Below are 12,765 nucleotides of genomic sequence, written 5' to 3' on the forward strand. Positions count from 1 at the left end.
CCTCACTGTCTGAGGGGGCTTTACCTGAGACAACAGCCCTTGCAGAGGAACCTGCAACTGCAGTGACCATCTCTGAATCTGAGTCAGAGGTGTCAGATAGTATAGGGGTAGGCGGGGGTCGCTTCCTTGACCCCCGTCCCTGACAGGCCGCCTCCACCCGAGCCACCATAGACTCCAAAATTGCTGTAAATGACTCTACACTCTGTGCACCGGCGGGTCCCGTGGCCCCCTCGAGGGAAACAGGTGGGGGAATATGTGTGGCAGGGTCCATGATAATTCCAGTCACTTCCTGGATAATATAATTCAAAAATGAAAAACTTTTTTTTTTTTTTTCAGACCCCCAGCGCCACAAAAAGCCCCTTAGTGTTACCTGCTAGGGATCCCTATCGATCGAGAGAGAGAGATATAGACCCCCAGGCTCACCACTTGATGCTCAGAGTTTAACTGCAACAGGTTACAGCGCTGTCTTGACAAACAGGAAGTCTTTTGGCTGGCTGCCCAGGAAGAAAGGAGGCGGCTCCGCCCCTCTGCACGCCTTCCGGCGCCTCCCCTAGCTCCCAGCACCTCAAACATGGCCGCCCCCATGCTGGAGACACGAGGCTACGCCAAAATGGCGGCTCGTGCGATCCAGCAAAAAAACATGGCGGCGGCCTGTACTGAATAGCGGTGTGCTGCAGGGCACACAACACTCTCTCTGCATGGGGATTTGGCGTGGTTGGCGGTACCGGCCCTGGCGGACCGCATGGCCATTCGGGAGACCTGCTAATAGCTGGAGATCTGATTAGGAAGGCAGTCTACATGTCCGTGGCTTCTGACTGGTAGGTAGCTTATTTTTATCACCGTAAGATTCCCAGAATGCCACTGATTACAATCTTTTTAACATGTATACAATTAGATTGTTAGCTCCCAAACCAAGCCTCCTGGCTTTTTGCACATAAAATCACACTCAAAGTAGGAGGATCTGTGTCATTTATAGGATAGAGAGGGACTCTATCTTACCATACAGAGAGGGGCCCGCGTTCACCACAAGACCCGTCAGGGGAAAAGGGGGAACATACTACTCACCATACCGGAACCAGGCGGGCGCCAACTCCTGACAGTACCCCTCTCCACCGGGGCGGGAGGGCTGTCGACCGATATGGACGCCGTGACTCATGGTCTTTGGCGTTTCAGCGAGACGTTTAACTCGCGGGGTCAATCCTTTAATGGGACTTTGTCGCGGCCGACCCAGCGCGGAGCTATGGCCTGCACGCGCTCGTAGGCTGAACTGGGGTGACCACCAGATCTCAACATCCAGCCCGTCGCCCAGTTCAGCTTTCTTGCTTGAAGATCTCACAGGAACACTGGAGAAAAAAAGCTGTCTTAAAAAATTCTTTTCTAGAAAAAAATCCTGCCAGGACCGAAGATCCCAGCAAGGTATCTAGGTCCTTACTCCTGACTAGACAGAAAAAAACTGATTTGCTGAGGCAGAGAGAGAGAGAGGATATACCCTCTGGGACTGCCCCTAGGGTGTGGCCAGAGCTTTTTAATTTCCTGTCTAGTCCTGCTCCTGTGGAGGCAACATAACCCGAAGGTGCTGTGTCACCGAGGACTACGTCTGTCAATGAGCGCTAGAGAAACTAAAATTCATACAAGATAAAAAGTATAAGAAAAAGAAAAAAAAATTAAACTCCAGCCAAAAAACGTATTTTAGTTTTGGATAAAGTGGGTAGGAGCTAGGACATTTATCATAATTTGTTGCTCCGGGAAGATGTGAGGTGCTAGACTTTTTATCTGTCAAAATAGGTGTTGACTGCGCTTAATGACTAGATCTCGGCAGTTCTGACAAAATGTGGGGGTCCCCCCAAGATTGGTGGCCTCCCGAACTAAGAAATCTAAATGGAAATGAGAAAAAGAGCTCCTGATGATCAAGAGAAGTAAGGTGAAATCCCCCTAAGCGGTGACACAGATAGCAACAAAATTATAATGAAATTGAGAAAAGGAGTGCCTGACTGTCATCTTAAGAGTCCACCTTCATTTAGTGTAGGTTAAAATTTGATAAAAAGGTATCTTATGTGTTTCAGGGGCTGACAATCCATCAGCCCATTAGGGCTGAAACGAAATGCACTGATAATCAATCACTGATAATCAAAAAGCAATTTTTGAATTATCAATGTATTTTGTTTCAGCACTGATGAAGGGGGGACTGTCAGCCCATGAAACATGTTGGCTGTCTTAACTTCTTTTGTCACATTTAAACCTACAATAAATGAATATGGACTCTTAAGATGAACGTCTGGCACTCATTTCCTCAATTTCATTATATGTTTGCTATTATTTGTGTTTGGAATATCAACATATTTTGTTTCAGCAATGATGAAGGGGGGCTGCCACTGAAACACGTTGGCTGCTTTTTAATTTAGGTTTGTTGCTATTTGTATTTGGAAAATTCAATGCTGTTTCAGCAACAGGGTCGGCGGCGTGTTGTCAGCCCCAAAAACGTGTTGGCTGCCCTTTAAATTTCTTTTGTCACATTTTAACCTCCAATAAATATAAAAACTCTTAGGATGATTGTCTGCCGCTCATTTTCTCAATTTCATTATAATTTTGTTGCCATTTGTGTCTCTGCTATAGCAGATTTCACCTCACTTCTCTTCACAGCAGCATTTTCTGACTCCCGAAATTGATAGCTGTCACCAGGACAGGAACTGAGCGGAAATCTTGCAACAGAATTATCTGTTTTCTGGACAACTGCTGGGATCTCGTCACGTTTTGGGAATTTTACCTCTTATTTCCTCCCAAGTCTCCAGGAACGGGAGTGAGGGGCAAAAGCATGACACAATTAGGTATAAAAACTTGATAGTGCTTCTATCTCTTCATTTTATTTGAAAAACAAAAAACTTTTCCCTGGGGCTTTACTTTATTATATACACCAATCAGCCATAACTTTATAACCACTGACAGGTTATGTGAAGAACATTGATTTTCTCTGTACAATCTGCATCTCAAAGTGGGTGGGATATAATGGACAGCAAATAAACATGTTGTCCCTGAAGTTAATGTGTTGAAAGCAGAAAAAGTAGACATTGCAGCTTGTTCTATATGGGGCTGTGTAGCTACAGACCAGTCAGGGTGTCCATGCTGACTCATGTCCACAGCCAAATGCACCTAAAATGGCCATGTGAGCATCAGAACAGGATCATGAAGCAAGGGGTGAAGGTGGCTTGGTGTGATGGATCAGGTTTTCTTTTACACCACGTGAATGACCGAGTGTGTGTGCATCGCTTACCTTGGGAAGAGATAGCATCAGAATGCACTATGGGAAGAAGGGAAAACAGCAGAAGCAGTGTGATGCTTTGGGCAATGTTCTGATGAGAAACCTTGGGTCCTGCCATTTATATGGATGTACAGTGACAGGCACTACCTACCAAAACATTGACCAAATACACCCCTTCATGAAAACGATATTCCCTTATGGCAGTGACCTCTTTCAGCAGGATAATGTGCTACACTGCAAAAATGGTTTGAGAATGGATTGAGGAACAGAACACGTTTGAGGTGTTGGCTTGGCCTCCAAACTTTCTAAAGCTCAATCCAATCAAGCACCTGTGGGATGTGCTCCAAAAACAAGTCTGATCCATGGAGAACCAACCTCGCAACCTACAGGACCTAAAGGATCGCTACTGACAGCTTGATGCCAGATACAATAGTATACATTCAAAGGGTTTAGTGGCCTCCATGCCTCAAAGGGTCAGGGCTGTTTAGGAGGCAAAATGGGGACCTGCTCAATATTAGGTGGGTGTTCATAAAGTTGTGGCTTATCGGTGTAAACTGATTCCTCTGAAGGGTCACTTCACATTATTTTATTTATGGAATGTAGAATAAAAAGGTATGGTAATATAATTCCTATGTAAGTATCAAGCTGGAAGTTACTTGACCATTCTTTAATATTGAATAGAACTAAAACCCAACATCTTTACTCGACCTTGGGTGTCCATGGACCATCTCCTGCAACACTGAATACAGCATTTCATGATCCACATTTTATGTTGGCCTTACAATCATTGTAAACTTAAGCCCCGTACACACGCGTCGAAAATTGGCAGGGAATTTTCGGCCAACATCCGATCTGCCGATTTTGAATGATGCTTCTGACAACCAACTCCGACTTTTCGACCGAAAAAAATTTGGTGTGCAGACTATAACATTTTTGTTGGCCGTCAACACAACGGCCGATTTTCGTGAAGTCAGTACAGATTTAGACAGGGAAAAATCTGATGAGCAAGACTGGGCATGCTCGGTGAAGAAAAAACACAAAGAAATCAAATCAACACATGACATCACTTCTGAAGTAGAATTTTGTTGGCCGAGAAAATTCGTGTGCAGTCTAGGCACATTCCAACCAACAAAACACAACTTGGACAAAAATCGGACGATCGGTCTGCCGATAATCGTTGCGTGTGTACAAAGCTTTATATAGACAAATTATTACTTACCTTCCATTGCAAGGAGTGAAACCACTGATCTCTCAGATAGCTGTTTGCAGCCTGTAAAGAAATAACAAACAGAAAAGTTAGAACAATTTGCTGTACTTTTTCCAGGTCATTGGCTCAGAAACTGAACCCAAAGCATTAGCATAACAGCCAGTAAAATAGTATTTTCAGAGGCAGAGGTCAACAATGACAGCCCATATATTTCACACATGACCGGTGCACTTAAAAGTGGAGTGGGGGGGCTCTTTTGTCCGACACAGGAAATCTAGGCAGGGAGGATAACACTGCATGGGATTTTAGTTTAGCAAACCACCATATTGACAGCTCAAAAAAGGAAACTCACTAGATTTCTGGCAGAATAATTTAGTATTTTTCTGTACTTGAAACCTTTTTAACCTCGTGCCTACCACTCACGTTAAATCTACTGCGAGCGGGTGCCAAGTGCAGGCACAGAGACGTAAATGTACGTTGTCGGCTTGCTCTTGGGTTTGGGGTGCTCATACATGCACCCCCTGCCTTCCTATGCTGTGATTAGATACAGCACGAGTTTGGCAACAGATTTCAGCCAATTATTTTAGCTGAAACCTGTGATCGGCTGTGTCCAATCACATACAGAGATCTGTATTTACAAACCCAGAACTCTGTGTACTGAGAACAGCGATTTGCCTGTTTCTTCACCCTGAAAGCAGGGAGAAAAAATAACCATATTAATAGGTAAAAGCAGCACATATTACACACATTTTATACTGTGTTAGGCACACAGTTACCCCTTTGATTGTCCCTAGATGTTAACCCCCTTCCAGCTGTCATTAGTACAGTATTATCTCTAAACATTGTATTAGTGTCACTAGTGACGTGAGTGTCAGTTAGTGTCCCTCCCAGATAGTGTCAGTTAGCACCAGATTGCCCACCACCGTATCACAATCCCACTATGAGTCGCTAATCACCGCCAGTACGGTATAGTGTCTATAGCTGCATAAATTACAGTATATATATATATATATATATATATATATATATATATATATATATATATATATATATATATCGTAGTTTGTAGACGCTATAAATTTCACACACATTAAAATATAGTTTTTAGGAGTTTTTTTTTTTTTTTTACCAAAGACGTAGCAAAATACATTTTTGCCTAAATTTATGAATGGACTTGATTTTTTGATTGGATACGTTTTATAGCGTATCATTTTCAACAATTTTGGTCTTTTTTGTTTATATGATAAAAAAAAAAAAAAAACCCCAGTGGTGAACAAGTACCACCAAATGAAAGCTCTATTGGTGTTAAAAAAAAAAAATGAATTAAATTTAATTTGCATGCAGTGTTGCATGACTGCGCAATTGCCCGTTAAAGTAGAATAGTGCTGAATAGCAAAAAATGCACCAGTCATGAAGGGGGTAAAACCTTCCGGAGGTCAAGTGGTTCAAAAGCCAAAACATAGGGAAATGTAATTGTATTGTGGAGATGTACAGAACATTTTTTCTGCTCAGACGTTAACTTGACTTATGCCCAGTGTCTAAAAATTCAGTTGTGATGGTCAGTTAGTTCAACATATCATGTTCTTGCTTGTCTGAGCCCCAGTTCACATCAGTGTGGGCACTGCTCTGAAAATCACATGCAATGTCTGTGTGATGCAAATTCAGCCATACACATTGTATGGCTGAATTTGCATCAGAATCGGACACAACACGCACAGGACCCTTTTTTGGGTCCGCAGCAGAATCGGATTGCATGGTGGTTCACACCTATGCGATACGATTCATGTACGAACTGACAGTTCGCACTGCGATATGCAAACTGATCTGGGGGTGTCGTTAACTTTACATTGACACCCCTAGCGATTCGCATATGGCAGTGTGAACTGTCTGCAATTTGAATAGGATGTGGGAACCCACAGTGGATTCGCAGGGTTCCCACATCGCATATGTGTGAACCGGAACTGAGAGTTAGAGGGTCTATCTATCCTGAGGACGACGATGATGCTGCCATTGCTAGCATCTCATTCTGCCAGGGCCAGATGCCTGGCCATAAATGCTGCTGACTCAAGAGGGTAGGTTAATGGTGCCGGATGTGCAAAAAGGGTCCAAGTCCACAGGATAATGAGGAAAAATGAAGTAGTGGATTTTCACTAAGTAGACAGCTTTCATGCACAGAAGGACCTCTTGAGGAGACAATACCCCCCGACTGCCCACCAAAATTGGAGACCAAAGAATTTTTTTTAAAATACATTTTTATTTAAAGATATAAAAACATATTTGGCAACAAGCACAATTCCAATCAAGGAAATCAATAAACAATATATTATTAGTCCTGGGTTAAGGAAGCCATAACAGCAATCTATATTCTCAGTGCTCTCCAATGGAAAATCCAATAAAACATCTTAACTGTGCTTGGGTAACCAACTAAGTGGTAAAGGGTAGGAAGGAGCTGTGCAATGACAGCTTCCTGGCGGGATAGGTCCGGTGGTTTAAGACTAGGATCTAAACACGCCTGAGCCCATACCTACTCTTTACCCCTTATAGTTGGTCACCCCAGCACAGTTAACCACTGGCCGACAGCGCACTTTAGATTTACTGTTACAGTGTGGGCCAGCTGCACAGAATCACATATATATATATATAGATATATATATATATATATCTCGATAGATAGATAGATAGATAGATAGATAGATAGATAGATAGATAGTTAGATAGATAGATCGATAGATAGATAGATAGATAGATAGATAGATAGATAGATGTGATTCTGCAATTCTGGGTAGGGCTCCAGCACATGTCAATCAGCGTTTCCTGGCCAATGATTTATGGCTGGGACACGCCAATCATCGGAGCAAGTGAAAGGAGAAAGCACTGTGTGTGTAAACAACACAAAGCTCTCTTGACAGTGGCGAAGTGCCATTTTTTGATTCCCTGCAAAGCAGGAATTAAAAACTGGCATATTGCTTAAAAAAATCAGCACATATTACACATAGTAAACATTGTTAGGTACACATTTAACCCTTTGATTGGCTGGAAAGGGGTTAACATCTTGGGCAGTGTCATTAGTACAGTGTCCGTGTGTATTATTAGCACTGATCACTGTATTAGTGTCACTGAAGATGTCAGTGGCAGTTAGCCAGTTCCCACAAAGCGTCAGTTAGTGTTGGTTTGCCTGCCGTCCCATTATAAGTTGCTGATCTCTGCCATTACTAGTAGAAAAAAAAATCCAGTATATATTTTATTTGTATATAGTTTGTAGACACTATAGCTTTCATGCAAACCAAATAATATACACTTATTGGGATTTTGTTTTACCAGAGACATGTAGCAGAATACATTTTGGCCTAAATATATGAAGAAATTTGATTTTTAAAATTTTTATATTGGATAGGTTTTAGAACAGAAAGTAAAATAAATTTTGGCCTAAAAGTATGAAGAAATTAGATTTTTTTTAGTTTTTTATATTGGATAGGTTTTATATCAGAAAGTAAAATACATTTTGGCCTAAATGTATGAAGAAATTAGATTTTTAAAATTTTTATATTGGATATGTTTTATAACAGAAAGTAAAAAAAATATAATTTTTTTTTATAAATGTATGTTCTTTTTTCATTTATAGTGCAAACAGTAAAAGACCCAGTGGTGATCAAATACCACCAGACGAAAGCTCTACTTGTGGAAAAAAAAAATTATCTAAATTTTTTTTGGGTACAGCATTAAAAGCATTAACATGAGCACGTAATTGGCAGTTAAAGTAGGGCAGTGCCGAATAGCAAACAAATGGCCTGGTCATGAAGGGGGTAAAATCTTCTGGAGCAGAAATGGTTAAGATGTTTTATTGGACTTTCCATTGGAGGGCACTGAGAATGTAGATTGCGGTCATGGCTTCCCTAGCCCTGGACTATTATTATATTGTATTGTTGGTTAAGACTAGTATCCTCAGTGCCGGTTCACATTGCAGCGGCACGACTTCGGGGGTGACCTGTGAAGTCGCTTGCACCGCGACTTCGGCGCGACTTGCACAGACTTCATAAAATGAATGCAAGTCGCTCCGAGGTCGCCCCGAAGTAGTACAGGACCCTTTTTCTAAGTCGGAGCGACTTGTGTTGCTCCTATTAGAACGGTTCCTGTACCCAACAATGGGAGCGCGACGGACCGCGACTTGTTAGGCTGACAAGTCGCGGTCCAAGTCGGATCAGTGTGAACCGGCACTAACACGTCTTTTTTCATCCCTAAAAAGTACAGAAAAGTAAAAAAGAAAAAGAAGAGCAGTTTCAGGAGGCAGGGTAGGCAAGAGGGTGCTCACTGACCAGGCTAGGTAACACAGGTAATTGACCACCAGCTCTTTAAGTCCCTGGGTAAATAATGTAAAACCAGGGGACTGAATAGAACCCGTTCAATTTACATAGCTTTTCCCTAGAAATCAACATCTTTTCAGATACCATGCCATCCTATTGTTTACCTGTGCCACTGACGGAGCGGAGGACCACCAAGCTCTGAATTTTTTTCCCCACGAAAATAGTCCACTAGAGTTCACAAAAGTATCCAACGCATTTCGGGGGGCTCACAACTGCTCTCAAGGAAAAGAATGATTGCTAGTAGACGTGCTCCTCCGTGGCTAGCTGTAGCCTGTTTTCCACCCTAATGCCGCTGAATGACAGCGATAGCACAAATCCCATCCCACGCTTTCTGGTTTATGGTCACCAGGGTTGCTGAGAATTAAAGATTGACTGGAGCTAAGGAGTCACAGATTGTCTCCATGTGCTCCAAGCAATTTACCTTTACAGTCAACACAACCCACCTCTGAAATCATAATCAATTCATATTTATTTCCTGGAATCTCCTCTTTGGTAAATATCTTACCTTCCTGCTATGGACGCATTAGTGGCTTCCAGGCAGGCAGGCTTGGTGTGGTGTCCAAATAACAATGGCTCTTTAGTATCTGCTTCCTGCAGTGTATGTCAATATTTGCTCCGTGCTGGGTACACATTTAATCAGGGCAGCAAAGTCTGTTATTGAAAATGAACAATACGGCTTTTTTTTTATTCCAGGAGCTAAATCGATGAGGGAACAGCATCTCTAGTCACAGGCTCACATTATAAACTGGGCCTCAAAAATAGAAGTGGCCAAATGATAAGTAAACCAGCAGGTTTGCCAAGTTTGGCAAGTGAGTTTGAGTTTATTTTGCCTTTTGACCTTTTATTGTGTTTACCCTGAAGTACCAGTCATAGATGCGCAGGGCTGTGTGGAGAGGCTGAGATGCCGCACCTGTTGTGTACACAGTACTGTCGGCCATTTTGAAACCTGAACTATGGGTACCCACAAACATAACGTGATTGTAGCCTGAATCAGTAAATAAAGCTGAACTCCTGGCGGTAGTAAAGTCTACTTTTTTTTTTATTTGTACCTACAGGTAAGCCTATAATATGGCTTACCTGTAGGTACAGTAAATATCTAATTGTGCACCATTTAGGAGATATATACTTTAACTGCAGCCAGTGACGTCACCTGCGCACAAGCACTGCACACTCAATGTATGGCATGCAGTGCACATGCGCCAGGGATGCCACCGGCTGCTACTGAATTGATGTCATCACGTTTTGGTCATTCAAACATAAAGCGATAGCAAAGTCCGCTTTTTTTGTTTATACCTAGAGGTAAGTCCATAAGGCTTACCTCTAGGTACAAAAAAAAATCTAGAAAACTTGCATAGTTTAGGAGATATTTACTTTAACCACTTAAGCCCCGGAGGATTTTCCTGCTAAAAGACCAGGGGTATTTTGCGATTCGCCACTGCGTGAATTTAACGGACAATTGCGCGGTCGTGCGACGCTGTACCTAAACGAATTTGACGTCCTTTTTTTCCCACAAACAGAGCTTTCTTTTGGTGGTATTTGATCACCTGTGCGATTTTTACTTTTTGCGCTATAAACAAAAAAAGAGCGTAAATTTTGCAAAAATAGCAATATTTTTCACATTTTTTTATATGAAATTCCCCCAAAAAAATGTAAAAATCAAAATTTTTTAACATTTTCGGCCAATTTGTTTTATCCTACCTATGTTTGGTAAAAAAAATTGCAAAAAGCATATTTTTATTGGTTTGCGCAAAAGTTATCGCGTTTACTAACAAAGGGAAAGATTTTTGTCATTTTTGTTGTTTTTTTTTTTAACGCGTAATGGCGGCGATCTGCGATTTTTTTTGCGGTACTGCAACATTGCGGCGGACAGATCGGACCCTTGACTGACATTTTTGACACTTTTGGGGTTACCAGTGACATTTCTACAGTAATCAGTGCTATATATATGCACTGTTACTGTAAAAATACACTGGTAGTGAAGGGGTTAACTTTATTTGGGAGGGAGGGGCTGTGTGTGTCCCTAGGGGCGTGCTTTCTACTGTGATTGGCTGTGGCTTGAGCTGTAAGGACACTGATCAACGGATCTACATAGTAGATCTGTGTGATCAGTGTCTTTACACCGAGGAGAATGACAGGTGGCTTGTTTACACAAGCCGCCTGACTTTCTCCCTCTCCCCCGCCGATCGCCGAGTGACCGGCGGACATCGGGTCCGCTAGTCACACGCGCGGGGGGGTCCGTGACCGCGCGGGAGCGCCCCTCCGCGGGCGCGCGCTCGCTCCCCAGACCCTCCCAGGCTAGTGACGTTAATTAAAGCGGTTAAAGCGGAGTTCCACCCTAAAAAATTTTCTTGCACCGTCCGCTTGCTTTAATTTACCTGAAAAAGAATTGGATAATTAAAATTTTTTTTTGTTTCACTTACCTTGTTTTTAATGAAAATATACTTATCTTCCTTCCTCTGCGGACACGGGCCCACGACGTCACTTCCTCCTTGCATTGACTCCTGGGAGATGAGCGTCATCGATCCCAGGAATCAATGCGCCTGCATCGGAGTCACTCCGGTTACTTCCGGTGCAGGCGCGTCATTCCATGCTGAACAGCTTCTGGGCATGCCCAGAGGCTTTGCAGGGATGACGCTCCTGCCCTGGAAGTGACGAGCAGGGCATTCTGGGACTCCGACTTCACTGAAGAGGACACCGAAGAGGATGCTCTGGCTTCAGCTGCCCACACCTGAGATGGCAGCGCTGGACAAGACATTTTCAAGGTAAGTATTTCTTCTTACAGGCAATTGAAACAGGGGACAGTTCAGAGGCTATCGTTGCTTAAATGCACTAGCCCTGACTGTCCCGGGGGGTATTTTTAGGTAAAAAAATTTTTTTAGGGTGGAATTCCGCTTTAATAGCAGCTGGTGACGTCAACAGGTTACGTGCACATGCCATCCATTGAGAGCGCAGTGCGCATGCCCCAGTGACATCACCGTCTTCTACTAAAGTGACGTCTTCACGGCACAACCATTCAAACTTAAAGCGGAGTTCCACCCATGTCCTGACCCCCCGACATGCCACATTTGGCATGTCATTTTTTGGGGGGGGGAGCGGGTACCTAGTTTTGACAGGTACCCGCTCCCACTTCCGCTCGGAGCGCCGCGGCGCCCTGAGCGGAAGTTCTCCTCTCCCCCTCCCTCCCTGCAATCTTCTGGGACACGTCAGAGGTCCCAGAAGATTGCCGGCCAATCACGGCGCGCAGAGCGACTCGCGCATGCGCAGTGGGTACCCGGCTGTGAAGCCGCAAACTGTAACAGCCGGGTGCCCACAGCAGTGATGCCGGCGCCGAGGGAGAGGATCGAGGCTTCCGGCGGCCGCATCGCTGGACCGTTGGACAGGTGAGTAAATGGCTGGAACTCCGCTTTAAAGTGGTAGTAAAGTCCGCTTTTTTATTTATACCTACAGGTAATCCTATAAAAAGGCTTATTATGTGTATTTTGTGTGTGTGCACTGCGCTCTCAATGGGCAGAATACAATCCACTGAGAGGGCAGTGTACATGCCCCAGTGTTATCACCTGCTGCTACTAAAGTGACATCATCACGGCTCGGTCATTCAAACTTAAAGCGGTTGTAAAGTCCACTTATTTTATTTATACCTAAAAGGTAAGCCCATTTGAAGGCTTACCTGTAGGTACAGTAAATATCTCCTAAACATGCACCAGGAGATATTTACTTTATTAGCAACTAGTGACGTCACCAGCGTATGTGCACATGCTGTCCATTAAGAGCGTAGTGCACATGCCCCAGTGACGTCACTGGCTGACACTAAAGTGACGTCCTCGTGGCTCGGCCATTCAAACAGTGGCAAAGCAATAGCAATGTCCATTTGTTTTATTTATACCTACAGGTAAGCCTATAAAAAGGTACAATAAATATCTCCTAATTGTGCACCGTTTAGG

The 12,765-nt window shown here is 43.3% G+C and overlaps 2 protein-coding genes across 5 annotated transcripts in view; both read right to left on the minus strand.

Annotated features, from left to right (window-relative positions):
- The window catches only part of CMC2 (C-X9-C motif containing 2), a 662,556-nt gene that overhangs the window by 345,855 nt on the left and 303,936 nt on the right, over positions 1 to 12,765 (minus strand). The gene's annotated exons all lie outside the window — the stretch shown is intronic.
- The window catches only part of CMIP (c-Maf inducing protein), a 182,916-nt gene that overhangs the window by 156,171 nt on the left and 13,980 nt on the right, over positions 1 to 12,765 (minus strand). For all 4 annotated transcript variants that reach the window (XM_082270373.1, XM_082270372.1, XM_082270371.1 and 1 more), the window contains exon 2: positions 4,476 to 4,526. In XM_082270373.1, coding sequence (XP_082126499.1) covers positions 4,476 to 4,526 — 51 coding nt within the window. The remainder of the gene's footprint in view (positions 1 to 4,475; positions 4,527 to 12,765) is intronic.

The sequence above is a fragment of the Pelophylax lessonae genome (genome assembly GCF_965119305.1).
Source record: "Pelophylax lessonae genome assembly, chromosome: 10".
NCBI classification, from domain to species: Eukaryota; Metazoa; Chordata; class Amphibia; order Anura; family Ranidae; genus Pelophylax; species Pelophylax lessonae.